Raw genomic sequence first — 24,973 nt, forward strand, 5'->3', positions numbered from 1 at the left:
CTTAATGGAATTGCTTTCAGCTTTTCACCATTGAGAATGATACTGGCTGTTGGCTTGTCATAGATGGCCTTTATGATGTTGAGGTATGTTCCTTGTATCCCCAGAATTTCAAGGGCTTTTATCATGAATGGGTGTTGCACTTTGTCGAAAGCTTTCTCAGCATCTATTGATATTATCATATGGTTTTTATATTTCTTTTTGTTGATGTGTTGGATAACGTTGATTGATTTTCGGATGTTAAACCATCCTTGTGCCCCTGGAATGAATCCAACTTGGTCGTGGTGAATTATCTTATGGATACATTGTTGGATTCTGATAGCTAAAATTTTATTGAGGATTTTTGCATCAGTGTTCATTAGGGAGATTGGCCTGTAGTTTTCCTTTTTTGTGTTGTCCTTGTTCGGTTTTGGTATTAGTGTAATGTTGGCTTCATAAAACGTGTTTGGTATTGTCCCTTCCTTCTCAATTTTTTGGAAGAGTTTGTGAAGGATAGGCACTAATTCGTCTCTGAATGTTTGGTAGAATTCATTTGTAAATCCATCAGGTCCTGGGCTTTTGTTTTTGGGGAGGTTTTTTATTACCATTTCAATTTCGCTAATTGTAATTGGTCTGTTTAGGTGTTCTATTTCTTCTTTATCTAGCTTTGGGTGATTGTAGAGTTGTAGGAATTTGTCCATCTCCTCTAGATTGTTAAACTTGTTTCCATATAACTGTTCATAGTAGTTACTGATTATTCTTTTGATTTCTGCTGTGTCCGTTGTGATTTCTCCTCTTTCATTGATGATCCTGTTTATTTGTGCTTTCTCCCTTTTTTCCTTTGTGAGCCTGGCTAGGGGTTTGTCTATTTTATTGATTTTTTCAAAAAACCAGCTCTTGGTTTCATTGATCTTTTGGATTGTTTTTTTAGTTTCAATTTCATTTATTTCTGCTTTGGTTTTTATTATTTCTTTTCTTCTACTGGTTTTGGGGTTTTTTTGTTGTTCTTTTTCTAGATCTTTGAGCTTCGAGATGAGGTTGTTTCTTTGCGTTCTTTCTTGTTTCTTGATGTGAGCTTCTATTGCTATATATTTTCCTCTTATTACTGCTTTTGCTGCATCCCATACATTTAGGATATTAGTGTCCTCCTTGTCGTTCAATTCAAAAAATTTTTTAATTTCTTCTTTGATCTCCTCATTAGTCCAATGGTCTTCCAGTAGTGTGGTTTTTAATCTCCATGAGGTAGGAAAGTTCCTTGCCTTCTTTTTATGGTTTATTTCTAGTTTGATGCCTTCATGGTCAGAAAAGATGGTTGATATGATTTCAATCTTGGTGTATCTGTTGATGTTTGTCTTGTGCCCCAGTATGTGATCGATCCTGGAGAATGATCCGTGTGCGCTTGAGAAAAATGTGTACTCCGTTTTTTTGGGGTTTAGTGTTCTATAGATGTCTGTTAAGCCTAATTGCTCTAGGTCCTTATTTAGAGCTTTGGTTTCTTTACTTATTTTTTGTCTTGTTGATCTATCCATTGTTGATAGTGGTGTGTTGAAGTCTCCCACTACGTATGTGTTTTCTCTGATGTCTGTTTTCAGAGAGGACAACAGTTGTCTGATATATTTTGGTGCTCCTTCGTTTGGTGAGTATATGTTAATGAGTGTTATTTCTTCTTGAAGTATTGTCCCCTTGATCATAATGTAGTGACCATTGGGGTCTCTTTTTATCTTTTTGAGTTTGAAATCTGTTTTATCTGATATAAGTATAGCTGTTCCTGCTTTCTTTTTTGGTCCATTTGCTTGTAGGATTGTTTTCCATCCTTTAACTTTGAGCCTATTTTTATCTTTTGTAGCTAAATGTGTTTCCTGGAGACAGCAAAAGGTTGGGTTTTGTTTCTTAATCCAGGCTGCCACTCTGTGTCTTTTTATTGAAGAGTTTAGTCCATTTACATTTAGAGTTAATATTGATATGTTAACATCTGTATTTGCCATTGTGTTTGTCTTTCCTTTGATTTTATTTATTTATTCTTTTAATAACTTTTTTTTTTTTTGGCCTTCTTTCATTGTTATTCGTCCCTCTGAGGTTCTGGCTTTAGGACTCCTTGTAGTATTTTTTGGAGTGGGGGTTTAGTTGCAATGAAATTCCGGAGTTTCTGTTTGTCTGGGAAGGTCCATATTCTTTCTTCAAAGAGGAAGGAGAGCTTTGCGGGATAGAGTATTCTTGGTTGGCATCTGTTTTCTTGGAGTCTGTTGACTATGTCCCTCCACTCTCTCCTTGCCCGTAGTGTTTCTTCGGAGAAGTCTGATGTCAGCCTGATTGGCTTTCCTTTGAATGTTATCTGTTTCTTCCCTCTTGCCAGCTTCATTATTTTTTCCTTGTCCTGGATTCTTGGGAGCTTTACTATTATGTGTCTTGCTGTATTTTTCCTTTCGTCGTGGAAGTTTGGTGTTCTTCTTGCTTCTTGTATATCAATTTTCAGCTCCTTCTTCACATTTGGGAAGTTCTCTTCAATTATCTCTTTGAATATTTTCTCTGTTCCTACATCTCTCTCCTCTCCTTCTGGTATTCCTATAACTCTTATATTTCCTTTCCTCATGGAGTCAGATAGTTCCCGAAGTCTTTCTTCGTTCTTTTTCCTTCGTACTTCTCTTTCCTTTTCTGTTTTGGTTCTTTTTATTTCTGTGTCTTCAAGATTACTTATTCGTTCTTCCATTTCATCTATTCTGCTTTCATTGCTTTTCCCAGAATTCTTTAGTTCTTCCATTAATTCTTTGATCTCCTGCATTTCTTTTACTTCCCTCTTTAGGGACTCAATTTCTTTCTTCTGACCATTGTTTTCCCTCTCTAGGGACTCAATTGCATTCTTCTGATCGTTGATTATTTTTCCCTTATCATTGTTTTCCTTTATGACTTCTGTCAGTTTTTTAATCACGGCAATTTTAAATTCTCTTTCTGGAAGGCTCAGAAATTCTTCCAAGTTATTGTCTTTGCAATCTGGGGGCTGGCTTTCTTTTTGTGGTGTGCTTTTTCTCTGGAGAGTTGCTAGGTTGCGTGTGGTTCTTCTCCTCCCTACTGTCTGTTTTCTAATTTGCCGTATGCGTTGGGACACTGTGTTGTTGGGACTGGCCGGCATCTTGGGTGGGCTTCTCTGTTCCCCTCTGGTTCTTCCAGGAGTCATCTGTCAGTTTCAAGCAGCCTTTAATGGAGAAAGGTCCCTGTTCTAAAATGCCGATGTGGGGACACACTCCCCTGTGCGCCTGGTCTGCCCCGGCGGTGGGTTCCTGCTCCCCTCTGGGCTTGGACTGCAGGCCAGAGGGGGTCTGGCGTGGGCGAACTTCCCCCGCTCACCTCTGGCTCCTGAGGAAGCCTTCTGCAGGTAGTCTTTACTGAAGAAATGTCCCTGTTCTAAAATGGTGATGTGGGACACACTCCCTGCGCGTCTGGTCTCAGGCACACTCTTCTGCGCGCCTGGTCTGCCCCGGCTGTGGGTGCTCGCTCTCCCTGTGGGCTCAGACTACTTGTTTGGAAGGAGCCAGGTGTGGGCTAACTCCCCAGCTGGCCACTAGCTCCTTCAGTAGCCTGTGCTGGGGTCAAGTCACTAGGTGGCGCCAGAGATCTCTCCTGGAGCCCTTGGGGAGCTGATTTTCCACCCCGTGGGACAGGGAGCAGAGCGGGGATGGTAGGGTACACCTCAACGGCTTTGGGGTGCTGTGTCTGCCTTGTGCCCCACCGTCGTGGGGAACCCACGCCCCTAATTTCGTGCCCCGGGTCTCAGTTCCAAAGCCCTCAGTTCCAGGACGCGGGCTGTAGCCCAGATCAGTGGCGCGGGAATGGCGCCTTTTGAATCCCGCTCCCCTGCCTGGGCGCCTTGTTCCTGCTCACTCAGGGAGGGCCTCCGCCGTCTCCCCGCAAGCCTAGGTCGCAGGCGCGGGGACCTGGGCAGCTGCGATCCGGTCTGGATCCGCGCCACTTTCCGCGCAAGCTTACCCGGGCGGCCGGGGCTGTGTGCTGGTGCTGGTCTCCTCCTGGGGGGCGGGGCTCTCTTTAATGGCGCCTGGAGCTCACCTCCGCGGCGGATCCTGCAGGGTTCGCCTCAGCTCCCGTTCAGGGGGTGTGGTGGCTGCAATAGTTCCTTTCCACTCACAGTCCCGCTTGCTGTGTCTGTTTTTCTTGTTGGCCGTTTTGGTTTGTTGTTTCCCTCCTCTCTGCCGGTCGGAGAGTGCCGACTTTGTGGGCGGGGGAGGGGAGCAGGGTTCTGCGCTTCCCTCCCTTCTCGTCCTCTTTTATGGCAACTTTCTTCTTCTCCTTTTGCCTTTTGAAGCGGTGTGCTGAAGCCTGCTTCTTTGCGCCCATGTGTCAACCATCAAATTTTTCGAGCCATTTTGTAAAACACAGCCATTATCAGAAATAAAATTACATAAAGGTACAATTAAATGAGTTCTATTTTTTAAGGTAATGCTCAACCCCCCCCCTTCCCAATTATTTACTGTTTACTATTATCTGCTCTTCAGTTTATTTATATATACTTTATCTGTACAGGCATACCTCAGAGAGATTGTGGGTTCTGTTCCAGACAACCATAGTAAGGCAAATATTGCAGTAGTGTCACATGAATTATTTGGTTTCCCAGTGTGCATGAAAGTTATGTTTACAGTAAACTGTTGTCTGTTATGTGTACAGCATATGTCTAAAAAAATGTACATTAATTTTAAAAGTGAATGAATACCTTATTGCTAAAAAGTGCTAGACATCATCTGAGCCTTCAGTAAGTCAATCTTTTTGCTGGTGAAGGATCTTATAAAAATCTGCAGTATCTGCAGGTCTCAATACAGCAGCACAATAAGCTGAGATGTGCCTGTACAGTGGAGGTACTGCCTAATGGTGTGTACAATTGTACATTTCTTTCCAGCTCCATATTCTATGACATCACTTTGATAGAGTGAAGTGCGAGCATTTTTTCCAGAGTATTGTCCAGGGCTTTTAATCAGGGCTAGATTAATTACTTTGTTGGTTCTGCTTTTTTAAAGTGTGCTGTATGTGTAGCCATTACATTGTCAATACCACAAAAAATGACACAACTATTTTTCCAGTATTTGAAAACTTTTCCCATTCCCCAGAGAAGTGGTTGATATCATTGACAGATGAATGAAGTTCTGTCTAAATCTTTATTTCATTTTTGTCTTGTTACTGTAAAGGGAAATATCAAGCAACATCATATTGGAACTACACATTTATCAATTGCAACCATAGGTGGATGTGTAAATACTTTAAAAATCAGCAAAAGCATTCTGACAATCTTATAGTAAAGGCTGTTGCATATTTTATTATTATTTATAAGTTCTGGGCAACACATTCTTGTCAGTAAAATATATAATAAATTATATACATGTATATGTGCAAATACATATATTTGCATATCATTTTTCCCCAGGATGCTTGTGAAGTCCATAAAATGTCTGTAATTATAAAATGTCTATTATCATTTTCAGTGATAATACTAGTAACAGGTAATATGTACTGAATGCAGTGGTACTTTATAAGTGTCAATATACTAAATCCTCACAAATGCTCTTATACTGCCAGAGACAAGGAGAAAATGAGGAGGAAGGGAAATTCAGTGCCTCCAGCTCTAGTATAGAAGAGAGCATTTAGTAGGTTGCTTCCAAGGACAAGAAGCATGGTAAACACTTGCATACAAGCTGTTCACATCAACCTTGCGGTAAATAAGGAGAACAATTTATATCACTAATCTATGGAATAAGAACAAGCTCAGAGAGCTGGACTAACTGCCCAAGTCCTAGCTAAGAAACTAGTTAGAAAAGGAAACCTTGAGGGCCTCCCTGGTGGCGCAAGGGTTAAGATGCAACCTATGAAGTTTTCATAGCCACTGCAGCACGCGTTGGATCCCCAGCCAGCCAGGGAGCTATGCACATGGTAGCTCCTGTCTCGCCTGCTGCTCCCCTCAGCAGTGTATTTCAGTCAATCCACCTGTTCTGTTTCCTGCTCTGTCTCCAGTGAATCCTCTCACACACACCCCCCACGCCTCTGGCCTGTGCCCCAGCTCTTGTATGCATAAATAAATAAATCTTAAAAAAAGAAAAGGAAACCAGAGAATTAGGCTTTTCAGGGCCTACTCCTAAATCAACTCAGATGTAATACAGCAACTTCATCTAAGGAAATGCTGTGGAGGTCTCAAAGTGGTAAATACTTTGAAGGCATTTTCATTAATAACCCTTGAGAAATTCTACATCTGGAGAATCTAGACACCCTGGGAAAGATAGACATTATCCAAAACAGTCAGAACTTAAATCAGTCTCCAAAAATGGATGATTTAGACTTCTCAGACCTGGTTAGGAGAAACGGGGAAAGGTGTGATTTTAATCATAGTGTAAAACATTAATATTTACAGATTGGTAAGCACATTCACAAATAACAAAAGGCAGGTATATGAACAGTGAGGAATAATGGGTAGTGTGTTTTATAGTGTACAAAGTGCCTGATTATTTATTAGTTGAACTTATGTGTGCTTTCCGGAAGGTAGAATTTATTGAGTGTGATGCACGGTAAATGGTTACATATCTGAATCCAATAAAGTCAGTGGGATTGAGAGTTCCTAAACCCAGCCAAGTCCAGCCTCCAGAGCCTCACCGCCAGCCCTCCCAGACACTCAGCACCAGCTCAGAGGCCAAGATAGAGCCTTCAGCAGTGACCAACACCCTCCTCCTCATTCTTTGCCAGGCTCCCCAGGGTCGCTGTGGCCCTGGGTCATTTGTAGAAGCATATCACACCATCTCTAGATGGTACACGCCTAACTGCCTTATTCTTCTAAACCAGTGTTTCTTTTTAACTCTTTTTTAATTTTAGATTTAGTATATATTTATAACATCCTGACACATTGGTGTTGAATGCCTATGACAAATTTCTCCAAAGTACTATTTTCCAAAAAGTTACTGTAGGAAATAATACATGTGCGACTCATCAAATTTTTATCATGCTAAATGTATTTGGAATTTATCCTATTTTCCATTCCTCTTTTGCAGGGGTGGTTACAAACTCTTCTCCCCTGAATCATTTTTTGATTACACATATTAATATATTTTAATACAAGTTATATGTGGTATATGACATCATATATCATTGTGAAATGATTACTAGTGAAAGGATTACTGTACATAGTGAAATGATTACTACAGTCAAACCAGTTAATATTCCCACACATAGTTACCTTTTGTGTATGTGTGTGGTGAGAGTTCCTAAAATCTACTCTCAGCCAATGTCCAATATACAAAACAGTATATTACCTAGAGTCACTATTCTGTACTTGAGACTCAGGCCTATTCCTTCTAGAGAACTTCAACTTCGTACCCTTTGAGCAAAGTCTCCCATTTCACATCTCCCTGCCCCTGGTAACCACATTTCTATGTATTTTTGAGGTTTCACATATAAGTGAGACCATGCCATTTTTTTTCTATGTCCATAAGCCATTGTTTTTTGAAATATAGTTTCTAGAGTCACCTGCTTCAGAAACAGTAAGTTGTTAAGAAGGCAACTACCTGGTCTGTTAGGGATTCTAATGCGCATTCAAGTTTAATGACCACTATTGAAGCAAGTGAAGTTTATTGAAGTTTGATTCTAAAACACCTAGTTTTCTCTTATAACTTGTAAGATGGGTTTTGGTGTATAAAAGGGTCACTTCCAGAGATGCTTAACCTGAGCCATGGTCTGGAAACCAGAATAAGTTCCAGTTCCTCTCAGAGACACCAATGTTCTATAGCCTCAAAATCATCTCCACCAGGGAGCTCCTCCCCCAGCCATCTCCCATTCTTTGCCTACTGGGGTCTTGTTCGATTTCTCTCTCCCTAAACCACTTATACTCCTAATGACTCAGGACAGGGTGTTGACCCATCCAGCAGAGACTGGTAGTTTCTATGACATTTTCCGATTGTTCAAGTCAGAGCTTGTAATTAGTTTGCTGATGGCCTAGCCATGTATGAGGAACATTCCTGTTGTTGTGCTTCTCTCTGAAGCTGGCAGGCACACTGAAAATCAATTCTGCTTATGGTTTTCCAATAGCCCTGAACAGTTATAATTACAATCTATGTCTGCAATAGCAGAGCTGCCTTATAATTTGTTCCTGTAGTATTTTTTTCCAGCAACTTCTGTAGACTTGATAGTAATTTGTATGTTGACTAAATGATACCACTTCTAGGCTGACAGTGGTCATTTTAACCCTGTAGATCTTTAGTACCTTGATATGAAGAGGGCCTGAGCACAGTCTGAAAGCTAAGCCACAAATATGTAAGAATTCCTAGTAAATAATGACATTTCAACAGGCCCTGAAGGCCTTGCTTTTTAAAGACAGAAATATAGTGTTCAGCAAAGAATGGGAATGGAACTTTTTTCAGGGACCCAAAATATAAATGTAGCGAAGGTTAAGGATACTGCTTATGTCATGTCAGGGAGAGGGAGGAAGGTTAGAGAACCAGCCCATGTGCAAGGCAATGTTTTTCTCTTAACTTTTGAAGCACCTGTGTCGGATTCCTAGGGCTGCAGTAACAAAGCAGTAGTGGCCTGACATACAAGGGAAATGTATTACCTCACAGTTCTGGAGGCCAGAAGTCCATTAGGATAGCAGCATTGCTTGCTTCTGAGGGCTGTGAGGAAGAATCTGTTCCATGCTTGTTCTTAGTTTCTGGTGGTTTACTAGATTTTTTTGCCTTCCTTGGCCTGTAGAACATCACCCCAATCTCTGCCTTCATCTCCATGGGATATCTTCCCTGCACAAGCATCCCTGCATTCAAGCCTTCTTTTCTTGTGTTTATTTGTGTGTGTGTGTGTGTGTGTGTGTGTATTATTTTTGATGCAGGTAACAATGACTTATAGCATTGTGTATAACTTGAGGGTCTAGGTTCACGCCTCTTCAGATGTTTCTCTTTTCATCAGGACAGCAGGTATATTGGATTAGGGCCACCTTACTCCAACATGAGATCGTTTTAGTTAGCTCAGTCTACATTACCCTCCTTCACAAGTAAGATCATATTCTGAAGAACTCGGTTCTGGTACCTCAACATAGGAGGACACTATTTAACCTATCACATCATCTCTCTGGACTAAGCTTTGTTTCTCTGGATGTTCTTTTCAATCCTGATAGCAAGCATGAGAAGATTGTTGTGCATCTGAGAGCAAAGTACTGTTAGTGGGAATTATGTCATTGAGGTGCAGTTTAGAGGGATAATGGTGCTGACATCAATTTTTCCTCCTCAGTTTGCCTTAAACCCTATGGGTCCATTCCCATACATGACAGAAGGTGTTTCCATTTCAGCATATTGTGTTTCTCATATGCTACTCTGAGCTCAAACTTTGCTTTTCTGGGGAAGCTGAGAGCAGACTAAGTAGATTAAGAATCAAAGCATATGCAAATGAACAAACAAAAAAGCAAGAACAAACCTTTACACTTTGACAAATGGTGGTTGCCAGAGGAGAAAGCGGGTAATGGGCTTAGGGGGTGTCAGGCAGAGTGGGCCGACTGGATGGTGATTGCATATATGGTGGTAGACATGGTATGATATATATGGGTGTTGAGGTGAAACTGTACACCTGAAACTTAGGGAGTATTGTAATTTGTTACCTCAATAAATTGAAAAAAATAGAGCAATAAAAAAAAAAAGAATCAAAACTTTGGAAGCTTTAAGGACCTCATCAAGTCCAAAGATCTGGTTTTTACAGAGGAGGATTCTGGGACCCAGGGAGGTTAAATGGCTTACCAAAAGACAGCACACACAGCTGCTTGGTGCTGAGTTAGTACCAGGACTCAACTACCCTGACTCTCATTCTAGCTCTTTCACCCACATGCCTTGCTGCTCTTCCCAGCCATGTACCCCATGATTTAAAAGGTCTCTAGCTCCTACTGTCACTGCACTGCTTTTCTCTAGCAAAAGTACAAACAACTCTGTTTTCAGTGCATACCACTTATCTGGGGCTGTTTTGTAGGCTGTTCATGTTACTTTTTTTTACCCCCTAAGCCTTACCTCTGTGACCTACTTAAATATATTATCTCTCAACTCCATGGATAAGAGTTCTGGGAAAGGAAATAAATCTGGTATTAGGCTCTGCCAAGTATGAACAGGAAAACACATTTTCCAAGAGAGCAGAAGCCATTCAGCATTGTGAAGTCCAATAGAAATTTCTTTGTTAAGGCTTTTCTTTGTTGTTGTTGTTCTCAGTGGATTTTTTTTCACGCTCTTGTATTTTATAATAATGATGAATATGTAGTGATTTGTCTCTTTTAGCATTTATTTTACATCTCTCCAATACTTGAAAGTCTTTTTTACATCAGTGACCCAACCATATCTGAACTATTTACTGACATAGTTTACCAAGTTGGTATTCAGTGAACATTTGAATACATGTGAGTTTTGTGAATAGAAAAGCAGATACTGCTTTTGATACTGGCAGCTTATTGAAATATAACTTAAGTAAAGTGCACAAACAATAAGTGTATATTTCCATGAATTTTGACAAAGGTATTCACTCCAATAACCATTAACCACGTGAAGATAAAGAGCACTCCCATCACACCAGAAAGTCCCCTGCACCTACTGAAGATCACAGACATTCTCCTTTGTTTTCTTCTAGAAATGTTAGTTTTAATTTTCACATCTTATCTATGAGCCATCTTGATTTAAAAGAAACTATCAAAGTTTTTTTGGTTGTTAGTATCATTCCTGCTCCTCTTAAGTTAGATAATCAAAACTTAAAGTAATAGATTTGTCATTCAGAAATGAATATATATATATATATATATATATATTTCCTTTTTAATAAGCCATTGTTGCTGGGGAGATCTGAGAAGCACAGCAAGCAAAGGACTCATTCTCTGCAGTGATTGGATAGCGTGAGGCAATACGTGTAGTTTCCACTTTCAGAGTCAGACCTGAATTTAAATTCAGGTGCCACCACTTATTGCCCATATTTGGCCAGTCAGCCTTAATGCTCACATGTACAAAATAAATAGGAAGAAACTCAACCAAACAGAGTTACCTGTAATCAGTAAATGAAATAATGTCTCTGTATAGTCATCACAGTATAAACAGTACGTACAGTCAGTGATGACTGCTGGTTTTTAATGTGTGTGGGAGAGTGCTGGAAAGAAACTTAGATATATGCTGATATATCTGGTATATGCTGATAAAGGGCACTGAACTTAGACAAGGGTTTCTTTTTGAAAAGGTTTTTCCCTGCAGCTACCACCCACACACATGCACACACTGTCCTCAGAGGGAGCCCTCACCTCATTTCTTGCTTGGTTGTGAGGCTGCAGGTGGTGGAAGTTCAGTTGCTGTCAGTGCTTGGGGAACCTTGGCTTGTGTCCCCTGAACGAGCAGACCTGGCAGCACAAGGTCTGCTTCTTTCTTTGCCTCCTAGCTCCAAGTGCTACTCTCTGGGCAGGTTTCATGCCTCTGGCACTCACTCACCCCGGACAGGAATGCTAACACCAAGCCCCAGGCCCAGAGGCAGCTCTCAGTCAGCACCAGAGTCTGCCGGTCTGCTTCGCCTTCCTTAGAAACAGGCTATTCTAAAAATAGCGAAAGTTGGGAGAGCACATAAGAGCAGCAGCTGTGCTGGAAGCGGAGAGGAGCGGAAGAAGCCGAAAGTCTGTTTGGCCGGGTGGGTTCAGGCTGGTGGGTGGTGAAGGAGTCTGGATGTAATGACCTTGACCAAGGACATCCCCCTGCTATGGGTCCACTAGGAAGTCCAGCAGACTTGCCTGTACACTCAGCAAGGAGCTCAGCATGGAGCTGTTCATCCTGACAAGGACACGAGATGTGCTCCATGCCGACACTCTCCAGGGCACAGATCACAATGCCAGGGCCTGCACTTCACAATTGCGTGCCTGGTAGCAGCCTCCACCCCCAGCCCACCTGAGCAGAAGGGAGCTTTGCTGAGGGGGTGGTGCTGGCTTGGCCACCACCTCAGAAGTGAGTCTTGCTGGAACAGACCTACCTGCATGCAGAGCATGTCTCTAGAATTGAACGAGTGTGTTCATCCTTTAAGTTAGACCAGACTGTCATTGTGGGTTTTTTCAGTGAGTAGAGGTTTCCTGTAACATTTGTTATCAGTTAATGTTTGGGTAGCTAAACTTAGAATAGCAAAAAAAGGACTTCTTCCCAAAGCTTTGTGCTAAATCTGTGTATACAAACAGACCCCATCAAAGCCTCCCACTCCCCCCCAGGAAACGTGCAGGTCTGGGGCCATAGTGATAATCCCCTTCACTTACACAGGGCACATTACCATCTGCCGGCCTTTCTTTTACTCTGTTGTCTGACTTGCTCTTCTCGGTGACCCTGTGCTGTGGGCTGGGAAGGGACTGTCATTGCCATTTTTAGATGAGGACCCAAAAGCTCAGTGTCATGACTTGCCCAGAATTTTACTAATAATTGGAGGAGCAGAGCTGTACTAGGCCTCCACCTTTAGTCCAGATGCTCTCTGGATTTTTTCCCCATGGCAGTGAGTCTATTTTTAAAGGGCAAAAACTTCTTAATGAGAAACAACCTAAAATGTGGCATGAATTTAAGTTAAAGTTAAAAGAACACTGAGGTTCCATTTAACCTTGATGTTGGAGATACTTTCCTTCATCATTCGTGACTTTGAACCCAGAGTGATGTGACCCTGATTTACTAGTGGCCTGTTATGAACAGTGTATTCAAAGTCATGCTAATGTAAACTATGTATCGACTTTCTTATTTTCAAGCCAGTCTGTAGACAGAGCAGGAAAAATTTGATTATAGCTGCAAAATAGAATATAAATAGTAACAGGCATGACAAAGTAATGATTTAAGGCTAATTTTTTTTAAGTGTATTAAATACAAAGTGAAAGGGGAAAGCAGGGACAAAGGAAATAAGGTAGGAAATTAGAAATAAGCTGATACATGGTTGATGGAATTAAAAATTTTATTAAGTATATCATCTACAGTGGCAAAAGAAAATATAAATAGCAAGTGTTGGAAGAAAGCAGAGCAGTGTCCTTTGTTTTGAATCGATAGGTTCCACTTTAGGTTGAGACTATCTTTTTATTCCCTGATTCATCAAAAGACATGAAGGGAACCACCAGAACTAAAAAGGGAAATGATGAAAGTTGGGGGTGGGGGGCGGTGGACAGGGGAGGAGGTTGTTGCTTTTCATCCTAAGTCTATGATCATCTGATATTATTACTTGGTTAAAAAAAATTAAGGCAGCAAGAAATTGTCTTAATTTCTTTTAAAACACTTTTAAAACTGCGGCTCATACCATATGTTCTCTGAGCATATGCCTCCGTGAGAATTAGCTATAAACACTCATTAGATCTGCAAACAGAAATCAGAGTGTTCCGTCTACAAAATCATCAATGACTGCTTTCAGCAGTCCAGCCAGGCTAGTGCTCTCCAGTGAAACCAAACTAATGTCACTGGTGTGAGACTGGTGTGGTATCAGGGAACTTTTTATGTCTGTCTGCGCCCAGAGGGAGGCTCGGAGGACGTGCAGTTCCGCCCGCTGTACCACTTTTGCCTATGACGGGTCTGCAACGTGTGCAGAGAGCAGAGCAGCTGAAGAGTGTTGGCAGCTCCTCTGCTCTTATAGGCAAAGAGCAGAACTGGGTAGATTAGCAGTTTCCTGAGTGTCTTGTTGCAAATTAGGCACAATTAGCCCTCAGACAGTCTGAATTGAGGGAATTGTGACAAGGCTTGACGGTGCAAAACCCAGGCAGGCTGCCAGGCTTTTAAGCCCTGTCATGTAGCATTGCTTCTAGAAATGGCTCTTCCCCAGCTGTGGGACTGAGAAATGGCCAGGCCTCTGACCCCTCCCACCACTGGGTTTAGAGGGCGTTCTCCCTAGAGAGGTGCTCTTTCTTCCTCCTCAGTGACCCCCTAAAACGGAATCTGGAAATTCTCCACCAGAAAAATTAGAAATTGATTCTAAATAGGCTGTGCTCAGTTACAGTAAGTAAGCAGGGATTGAACATGACTATTCCTCAATGTCAGACTGAAGAGAAACATAAGTGTGTGGCACAGACATTTAAATTCTTTTTTAGAACATATTTTACCTTTTGTTGGATGACTTATAGGAGGAAAGAATTTGCTATAGGCTTTTGGAGGCAGATTATTTGGGTTGGAGGTTTATTCTTGCATTATCTCCCTACTCTTACTAATTACATTCCATTCCTTTTTTTGAAGTAGCAGTGGTCATAGACATGTACATTTAATACGTAATCTAGTTCTTAAACCCAGATTATACTTTGTCCCATGTGAAACAAACATTTCTTGATACATTTATCTTCAATAATGTGTATAACCTTCTCTAATTTCTTTGCTAAAAATGACTTAACAGAATGTTAAAATGAAATATATTTATTCTTTTGGCTGGCTCTCGAGACTCAAAACAAAAGCAAGGTCTGAGACTACAGGACTTGTAAAGGAAGTGGTCAAAAACCAGTTTTGCAACCTTAACTGACCATCCACCTCCAGCCTTGAAGAGGTTAGTAAAGCCAAGAAAAGTATTCCCATTTAGATTGAGGTCTTGAGAGGTGTCAGGGAGTCAGGGTACCTGTCCCTATCCAGGGAAAGGAACTTTCAGGAAATACTTTGAGAGCTTGCTTGGTCCCCCATAGAGTAGAGGGGACCTATATGTATCATCTAGTGAGATCCTAAAACTTCACTGGCAAAACAAGGAGAGTTTGCTGTTGGAGATCTTCCCCACCACTCCCTCTTGCGCCTTTTCTGTTCCTTATTCTCCTTTGCACTTCTGACCAACATGACATATATTTTAAGTATTTCTCTAATTGCCTGTCTTCCTCAGTAGATATAAATTCCATGAGGCAGAGATTTTTTATTTTGATCCCTGCTATATCATAGCACCTATGACAAAATGTGGATAAATGGGCATCTGCATTGTGCATTCATTACCACCCATCACCACAACGACCCTGCACATTCAGTCTTACTTTCATTTTACCGGTGGGAAGCTGGAGCTCTGAGGGACTAAGAAACTCACCCACTATCACACACAGCTAAGTGGAAGAGCCAGAATACAAAGCCAAATCATTTGACTGCAAAGTTCATGCTCTGCCTATAATAATTTATCAGTTCAGGTGTTTGTTTCCCTAAAAATACATCATTTCTGGTCTAAGATTCTTAGGAATGCCATTTCCATATCTCAGTATGAGATGAGAATACAGAATGAGGAGGATAACAAATGTAAAGACTAACTGGTTATGTAGCATTCACTCAATGCCAAGACCAAGATAGTAAATAAGGTTATTCTGAATATATTTAAGCGGACTTTGCTGATTACTCACATAGAGCTATATATTTTACAGAATTCTTTATGTAAATTCCCATGAAGCAGAGATTTTTTAATGTAAGAGCTTAATTTGTGTAAGTATTAAACACTTGGAATCTTAAATTGCTTTAGCAACCTTGATAAGTATTAGATATTTTAAAGCTGTTGTTTTTAAAATTGTAAAATATAACAAAATTTACCGACTTAATTTTTAACATACTATTCAGTAGTGTCAAGTACAGTCACACTGTTGTGTGAGCAACTACCAGAACTCTTTTCATCTTGCAAAACAAACTCCAGACCCATTCAACAATACTCCCCACTCCCCATCTGCTCCTACCCTAGAAAATATCCTTTGGTTTTTGCTATGAATTTGAATACTGTAGGTACCTCATAAGTGAAATGATAGAGTATTGTTTCTGACTGGCTTATTTCATTTAGTATAATGTCCTCCAGGTTCATCCATGTTGTAGCATGTGTCAGAATTTGCTTTTTTAAGGTTGAGTAATATTCCACAGTACATATACAGTTGTGTATTGCTTGATAATACAGATATGCTCTGAGAAATTATCATTAGGCAATTTCGTCAATGTACTAACATGAAGTATAGTTATACACACCTAGCTGGTCCCTGTATCTAGCCTGGGTGTATAGTGGGGGAAACCACCATTATATATGCTGTCCATTGTTAACCAAAAAATCTATCCTTGAGTGGCTGTGGAGGCCACATTTTGTTTATCCTTTCACCAGATAATGGACACTCAGGTTGCTTTTACTTATTGGCTATTATGAATAATGTTGCTATGAACTTGAGGGTATTTGTTTGCCAGGGTTATCCAAAAAAGCACCATAGACTAAGTGGCTTAAACAGAGATTTATTTTCTCCAGTTCTGGAAGCTGGAAGTTCAAGGTCAAGGTGTCAGAAGGGTTGAATTCTAAGGTGGCCTCGCTCCTTGGGTGGGGAGTGACCATCTTCTCCCTCTGTCTTCATATCTTTTCTCCATGGATCTGTGTCCTAATCTCCTTTTCTTATAGGGGCACTTGAATCGGATAAAAGCCCTGTGATCTCATTCAACTTCATCTCATGAAGTTGAATTCAACTCTCATTCAACTCATCTTCTGTAGTTACCCTATCTCCGAATACAGACATACTCTGAAATCGTAGGGGACAAGGGAGGACAGTTCAGCCCATAATCATGGGTAACAAATATCTGAGATTGTTTTTCATTCTTTGGCATATATACCTAGAAATGGGATTGTTAGATCACATAATTCAATTTTTAATTTTTTGAGGAACAAAAATATGTTGCATTGTACAGCATATTTTGTCCATTTCTTTCCTCAAAACTTTCTGTCCCTTATTTTTTATTTTTTTAAAGATTTATTTATGCATATAAGAACTGGGGTACAGGCCAGATGTGCAGGAGGGTAAGAGGATTCACCAGAGACAGAGCGGGGAACAGGACAGGCAGACGGACTGAAACACACTGCTGAGGGGAGCAGCGGGTGATACAGGAGAGGTCTGCCGCGCCATGTGATCTGCTCCCTGGCTAGCTGGGAATCAAACTCGTGCTGCAGTAGCTGAGGACAGCCTCACAGGCTGCATCCCAACCCCTGCACCACCAAGGAGGCCCCCCTCATTACTTTTTTAAAAAGAACAAAGTGGGCCTCCCTGGTGGCACAGGCAGTTGAGCGCAGCGCTGTGAAGCTGTCCGCAGCCTCTGCAGTGCCAGTTCGATCCCGGCTGGACTCGGAGATACCCAGCTTCACCTTAACCACCTTGGTTTTTGCCATGGCAATTTTAAAATTTCAGCAGAGAAGTCCATAGCAAATGTGCTTATTGGAAACCAAGTTTAGATCCTGACTCTATTCAGCTACTCTGTGACCTCAGGTAGGTCACTGCGCCTCCCTGGGCCTCAGTTTCCTCCTCGAGGAAGCAGCAGACCCTTGGACGGACGGACCAGCACACAGAGAGGTCAGGCAAGGATGGTGATGCAAATGAGCAGAGCAGGCTGGGCGGTGGGGACCCTGGAGAACTGAAAAGGATGTGCCTATTAAAAAACGGCAGCTATTCAGATACGAGACCAGAGTTACTAGCTCTTCTGGTTTCTAATAAGAATTTTGTATTTTGGGCCCAAGGCAGCAATGGAAAACTTTTTCATGAGAATTTCCTGTTACTTAACTTGGCAATAATTCCAACTTAAAAAAAAAAAATCTCTTTGGGCCCCAAATACACTTCTCCCTGCCAGACTGGGTCCGTGGGCGAGCAGTTAGCAAACACCGGGCTGGACATCCTCCAAAATGAAGGTCCCCTTGCCCGTGCTCTGTGCTACAGCAGTGCTGGCCCTGCGACACTGCAGGCAGTCCCAGGCCTGCGCGTGCTGTCTCCATCTCTGGCTCGAGAGTACAGAGGTGCGCGCATCGTGTCAGGTTCTTCTCTGTTAGAAAAAAGAAAATTTTTTTTTGAATAGAAAGTAAATCAGGGATTTATTCCCAAAAAAATTCTAAAAGATGTATGCCCTAAAATAGCTCTTCATCTATTGGTGGATCTCTCTATCTATCCTTCAAATTTCTGATTTCTAATCTGTCCTGAGAGATCAAGTTTAGAATTGTACTGTTAGGTGCCTGGTAAAACTTTTTTCCTTCATTACGATATATTTCGGGCCTCTGCTGGTGACGCAGCGGTTGAGCGCTGGGCTGCGAGGCTGCCTGTAGCCTCTGCAGTGCCGGTTGGTTCCTCAGCCACTGGCAAGGGTCCCACAAAAAAAAAAAAAAAAAAAAAAAGATATTTCACATACCACAAAATACAGACAAACTATGCAGTTTTGTGGTATTAAGATATTCACAAAGTTGTGTAACTATTACCAAAATTAATTTTCAAACATTTTCACTTCCCTAAAAAGAAATATAACACCTGATAGCTGTCATTGCCTTATGTTACTCCTCACCTCTGGCAACCCCTGATCTGCTGTCTGTCATTTGAAGCCTTTTTTCTATAGATTTGCCTGTCCTGACATTGCACATGAATGAAATCAGACAGTATGTGGTCCCTTACAACTGTCTTCTTTCATTTAGCATGTTTTCAAGATTCACCCATGTTGCAGGCTTCATTGTTTTTTATTGACAAATATTTCTTTGTATGAATTATTCACCCATTTGTCAGTTGGTAGACATTTGAGTTATTTCAGCTTTTTCATTATGAAGAATAATGCTGCTTTGAACATCTATGTATAAGTTTTTGGCATGGGTGCATATTTTCCCTTTTGTTGGGTCTTATGGTTTTTAGGTCCTACCAGATTGTTTTTCAAAGTAGCTGTATCACTTCATAATCCCCATCAACATTGTAGGGGGGCACCAGTTTCTCCACAATCTCTCAAATACTTACCTGTTTTTTATTATGGCCACTTTCATGGGTAGAAAGTGTTATCCCATTGTAATTTTGATTTGTATTTCCCTGATGGCTAATGATGTTGAGCACTTTTTCACATGCTTACTGGCCACTTGTGTATCTTTTTTTGAGGAAGGTAATGAGATCCTTTGCCTAGTTTTGTAGGGTTTGCATCGTAAGAGTTCTTTGTGTAATCTGGATACAAGTCCCTATGAGCCTAATTTTTGTTCCCCAAATTTACTGATGTTCAGCATATTCTACTTCCTAAGAAATTACTTTAGTACATGTGAAAAATGATAATCATTTTTTAAGTCTATTAGAGTTTATCAAATTTTAGCCATATGATACTGAAGAAATCTTTTTTTCCTGTGTATTTTAGCTAAAATAATTGATAAATGTACCTATAACATCCAAAAGGATACTCCATTTTTTCCATTTTAGTTTTGTCTTAACTATATTATTGGCTTACTCATAGTTTCAAAAACAAAAGACAAAATTAGGTTGAAAAATACTTGCAAAATGGGCTTCTAGGAAGGTGAACTGATCTTAGGAGGACAGGAGAGAGCAGGATTAATTTTACTATTATATTATGTAGGGAGTTATTATTTAAAACACTTCCAGAATATTCTTGCTTACACTCTTAATTTTAGGAGGGAAATAAAAGTCATAACTAAAAAGTCAGACAAGATGGGGGAAACTTAGTTTTGAACATTAGCAAGGATCAATTTTTACAAAGTAGTTACTCAGGCTGGCTCATTTCCTACCCACAGTAGTAAGTAGTATCTTAACAGTTGAAAACCAAATACCAATGAAAACCCATCACTGTGTCCTTGTTTTTAATCCAAAACATAACCTGAGCAATGTTTATTGTCACAGTGCCTCTAAAAGCAGCGTCCCTTGAAACCTGATGGTTTATAATATGCGAAGGTTTATAATATGAAGTCAGCAGCTCAATGCAGAGGCCACATTCACCTGCTTTTCAAAATCAGAGTTGACACTTCAGCCATTTATTGTTTATAACTCCATTTCAGTTTCTAGAAACCAAGAGGACTTTTTTCAATATATTAAGCCAAAAGTGAAATGGCTTTAATCCCTTAATTTCCACATTCTCAGCTATCACCAAATATAAGATCTATTGGGAACTTCCCACCCTAGGCTGCATTTTTAACAGTTTTAGTCATTTATGATCAGAAAAAATACATAAATCTGATTAAGATCCACATAATTGGATACTTTTTGATATTAAAAAAGTTAGAAATCCCAACTATTTCACAGATCTTCAGTTAAAGATGTACAAAAATAGAATTCTGTGTATTTCCCAGACTAGTGAAGGACAGAGAACTATAATGTCCTCAATGGTCTTTTGTCCAGCTGAGAGGCTCAGACAGGAATCTCCAGGGATGAGGCTAGACTGCAGTTTCCAGAAGAGGCAAACTCAGAGCTAAGCCGGAAGGGGTTGCAGACCCAGGGGAAAGGGAAGGTGACCAAGGAAGCCAGTCGGGTGTGTCCCACAGGAGATGGCCAGGCCCTCCACATACCAGCATCACACTCCTTCACCAATGACCGTGCACACTTTGTTCCTGTGAAATCTTCAAGTGGCAACTTTCCACACATTAAAAAACAATTTTATTTCAGTGGGGAAAAGACTGGGAATAAATTTAGGAGCTCAGAAATGCACAATTTGAATACTATCAAAACAGGCCAGTTACTCCCAACAGTTACCGCAGGCTGTACTATGACATCACGAGGTAGTTTTCCTATCTCCCTGCATTCTCTAGTGTTGTCATCACTAAGGGCGACAGCACCCAGTTCTCCGCCTCCCACCCCATGCAACACCGGGTGTCCATGTGACCCGCGGTCACTCTCAGTGCAACCCCGGGCAGGGTGTCAGCATCACCCTGTTAGAAACGTACACTCTGGGCGCCACGCCAGACCAGCTGATTCAAACTCTGGGGGGCGGGGCCAGGAAATTGGATTTTAACCAGCCCTCCAGGGGATGCTGATGCACATTTAAGTTTATGAACCACGGATGTAATTAAACCTTTCATGCTTAAAAGAAAAAAAAGAAAGAAATCATCAGTGCCAATGATGCGCAAGGTTTTCTTTATAAACAAGCAAAGCACCCACTCTGAGAGGAAAATTAAAATAGCAAAAGCCAAGTATTGAAAGGGCCTCTAGATTCACAGCAAGCCCCCTGACCAGGCATGGGACCCACAAGGCACCTCAGAAATGTAGAAGTGTCTCATGCACTGAGACCCACACAGAAGATACATCACTAATAAAACCAAATTCTTTAACCGGAAAGGCGCATGAGACTGTTTCCTTTGAACTCGCAACCACTTTTTCCATCCCCTAAACTTTCTCACCTTAGTCTGTTTAGCCACAACTTGAGTCACAGCCTTGGATTTTGTTCAGGAGGTAACATGCTTATTATTTTTCTTTCTTTTTCCAGTAAAGGGTTACCTTCCAGTTCAACATTTACCTTGGAAGAGGGGACCATCTACTTAACTTCTGAGCCAGACGCTCTGGAAATGCAGGATGACAATGCCTCCGTGCTTGATGTCTACTTAGTAAGTCAATTTTAGTTATTCCCTTTCCCTTTTGGTTTACAGACAGGTTTACGTAAGAACAATTTCTGTAGAACCAGGCATGCTTGAGTTTAAAAAGAAATAGTGCACCTTGTCACTTCTATAAATGAGGTGTCTTCTCACAAGCCATGTTTTCCCACAGTTCATGCAGAACATCACACAAAAGAATATCCAGGATATGATCTAAATTGACAGGTACAACCAGGGAACAGATCCCCTAATTAATGTCAAGGTGAAGCAGGGCCCTTGCGTTATTACCAACAAAGCGATACGTCATCTTTGACTCAGCTGTGTCCCTTGTGTGTGAGTCGTCTGCTTTTGGCAATTAACTTCCTTGATAAATTAGTAGCCTATAAAACACAGAACTGGGTTGTGAGAAAATATAAATTCATTGCCAAAGAATCTTGGCTCACACCCTACATCCGCGGTCACCAACCAGCGGTGTGATGTGGCAGGGGCCTCTCCCACTGTGTGTCCTTATTTGCCAAGGGAGGTAGGTAATGCCTGCTCCCCCTATCTCACAGGGCTGCTGGAGTAGCACAAGTCATCGCCTATGTGAACACCCTTTAGTGCCTGTCAAGTTGTCTATAGGGACTTAACCTGATGGTTAGATGAGGCCTACAAAGATCTGATCGACTCACCTGTGTAAGGGGAAACCAAATATTTGGCTGGTAAAGTCCACTTCATGTGCATTCCCCCCATCCTTATACACCTGCACAAAATCACATGAAACAGGGAAGCCATTGTTTTGGAATTTTTTTACTTTAAGTTTTGCCGAGACTGGGCCATGACACTCCACCATCCTTGGTATGTTAGCCTGATGTCAGGAATTGACATGACTTAGTGGTGTCTCATACCATCCTGTGGTATTGTATGGTGTGCTACAGCCCTGCACCCCTCCTCCATGCTTCTCTAGTCCTCCTGACCTAGCACTGTATTTCCCCAAGTGTGTCCTGCAGGACATCCCAAAAGGTTACTCCTCAGCCCAGGTCCTCCCTCCAGTGTCTTCCTGGAACCTCACCCAAAGTAAAAGTCACAATCCTTAAGGCCATATGGTCTGGCCTCGCCCACCTCACAAACCCCCTCCTTGCTGATTCTGCCCTGGCCACATTAGCCTCCTTAGCATTCATTTCTCCCACAGCACTCTTCTGCCTCAGGACCTTTGCATTGCTTTTACTGTCTCAGCACTTTTTGGCTGTCCCAGCTTGCTCCCGCACCTCCTTCAGGTCTCAAACATCTCCTCTCAGATAGACTGTCCTTGACCCCCTATAGAAAACAGCAGCCCAAACACCAACAACCACCATTGTGAAGGAATTTTTTACATAACCACTGAGTATACTGGTTGTAGCACAAAGAGAATCTTTTCTGCTGAGCAGTACTCCCACCAATGCTGCCTCCACTTAAAAAAAAAGGCAAGTTATAGTATATTACCAAATTCATATGGAAGTTAGTTTCTCCTCACAACCAAGAAGCTGGAGAATTTAATAGGAAAAAATAATTATACCATTTTTGATCACATGGTAAGTTTGGCTGCATCAGAAGTAGAAATCAAGAAAGCTGAAAAACCAAGTGAAATATCTTCCTGAGTTTGAGGGTTCAAGTCATTTGTATTTACCTTTACAAAAATCAGGTTTGCACTACAACTGGCACATGTGATATTCCTGACTGGTATAGAAAAATCACCTGGTGATAAAACAAATGGCATTGCTGGTGCCAGTTCCTTATCATACCCCCCTTGTTCCTGTGGGGATCAGTTGTCTTATTAACCATTTTGTGTGCTCTTCCTTGGTACTTATAGTTTCAAGTATAAAAATACTTCAAGTTGTCTGGCTTTATTAGTGTCTAACTTGATTGCTTTTTTATGTCTGACATTGAAAAGCAAAGTGTTTGAGAAAAGGCTACTGCTTGCCTTGGATGCCACAGGGAAAAGCTTCAATATTAATCACTGGTTGTACTGATAGCACATGAGGGCCAACTAAGCATAAAGGAATAGCAAGAGTGGAGCTGAAAGCCATGTGGTGGGGTTTAGCTGGCTGGGGGATGACCTGAGGTCTTCCAGGGAGAGCATCTGTTGTGGCTCAGAAGCATTGTAGGGAAAGGAAGTGGAGGAAGGAGTCAAGCTATGATGAGCAAATGAGGCAGTCAAAATTTCTCCCACCACGCTGGGAGAAAAACTTACCTAGCCTAATCTTAATGTGTAGCTAGTGACAGTAAGCGATAAAAATATTTTTGAGTGCTTCTTACTAGCCTATGCTCTCAATACTTTATATGTCCATTTATTTAATCCCCATAACCACCCCAGGAAGAGATGGGTTTACTAGACCCATTTTACAGATGTGGAAATCAAGGCTAATGGAGATTACAGTTTGCCCCAGATTTTACAGCCACTCTCAAGAAGAGCTGGAATTCAAATTAGCGGAGACCGACCCAGAGCACACTCTTAAGTGCTGAGCTAAGAATTATTATTTTAAGTGAGTAACATTTTTCTGTTTTGTGTTTTAATTTTTTAAATATGAAATATTGTTATACACAAAGGTTCTTTGGGTGCTGCCTCCATGATTTTTGAGTAGAGGGCTCCTGGCATCAAAAGGCTTAAGAACTGCTGTATTGGGTCATTTGAAAAAAAAAAAAAAGCATTTTCAGTTTTACAAAAACTACTGTCAACATAAAAGCCCCTTCTTTCTTTCTGGGTCCAATTCTCACCTACATAAGGAGCTTGACTCCAGTGAGATGGATGTGAAGCTTGTAGCCATAATGAGTAGCTATGACAGCGAGAGGGTGCTTCCTGGATTTGGAGCTGGGGTGGGAATTACACTACCTTTGCAATATGTAAATTAGCCCCAGCAAAGTTAAATGACTTGCCCAAGATCAAACAGGTAATGTGACAAGAAAAATATAGAGGAAAGAGGATACAGAGGTAAATTTCGGTTAATGAACAATGAATTTTTTTAAATTTCAATATGGAATGTAACAATTCAAGAAGGGTGAAAGAATAGTTTGGTATTGTTGGAAAAACAGAACTTTGAACACTAATAACACCCCCATTGAGCCGATCCCACACGCGAGGCCCCTTGCAGCACTTTTCTTACTCAAGCTCATTCGTGGTGTATTTGACCCCCTTCATAGAGATAAGGAAACTGAGGCTTAACTTGTCCAGTTCTTGGAGCTGGTAAAAGGCCTGGCCAAAAAATCAGATCCAGCTCTATAAGCTCTCCTGGATAAACCTGAAAGCAGGAAGCACTGCTTACTTTGTAGCTACTGAGTATGGACTTTTTTTGATGATCTAGTACATGGGTTCTTAAGTCCTTTGATGCCAGGATCCTTCCACTCAATCATGGAGGCAGCACCCAAAGAACCTTTGTATGTAATTATAACAATATTTCACATTTTAAAAATTGAAGCAGAAAAATGCTAGTCATGTAAAATAACCACTATTTTAGTTTATATAAGTTTAGTGAGAAGAGTGGCATTATATTACATTTTTGTAATCCCTAATATATCTGGCTTAACAGAAGCTAATTCTCATCTGTTCCTGCTTTGGCCTATTGTGATATATGGCTTGTCACCGTCTCCACTGTACCAAACCCCCATGAATGGTGATGACAATGAAAAGACAACATCCTAATGTTAATAGGAAAAGAGTTTGACCTCATGGATCCCCAAAAATGATTCACACAAGTTATTCTAGCATTTAATCCCTTCAGCTGTTGCA

The 24,973-nt window shown here is 41.1% G+C and overlaps 1 protein-coding gene across 4 annotated transcripts in view; it reads left to right on the forward strand.

The window, feature by feature from the left end:
* Nucleotides 1-24,973, forward strand: part of PIP5K1B (phosphatidylinositol-4-phosphate 5-kinase type 1 beta) — a 285,967-nt gene that overhangs the window by 250,510 nt on the left and 10,484 nt on the right. For all 4 annotated transcript variants that reach the window (XM_054689118.1, XM_054689116.1, XM_037494964.1 and 1 more), the window contains one exon: nucleotides 21,126-21,243. In XM_054689118.1, the coding sequence (XP_054545093.1) occupies nucleotides 21,126-21,243 (118 nt within the window). The remainder of the gene's footprint in view (nucleotides 1-21,125; nucleotides 21,244-24,973) is intronic.

This window comes from Talpa occidentalis, unplaced genomic scaffold (assembly GCF_014898055.3).
Source record: "Talpa occidentalis isolate TD23 unplaced genomic scaffold, MPIMG_talOcc4v2.1 talOcc4.7, whole genome shotgun sequence".
NCBI classification, from domain to species: Eukaryota; Metazoa; Chordata; class Mammalia; order Eulipotyphla; family Talpidae; genus Talpa; species Talpa occidentalis.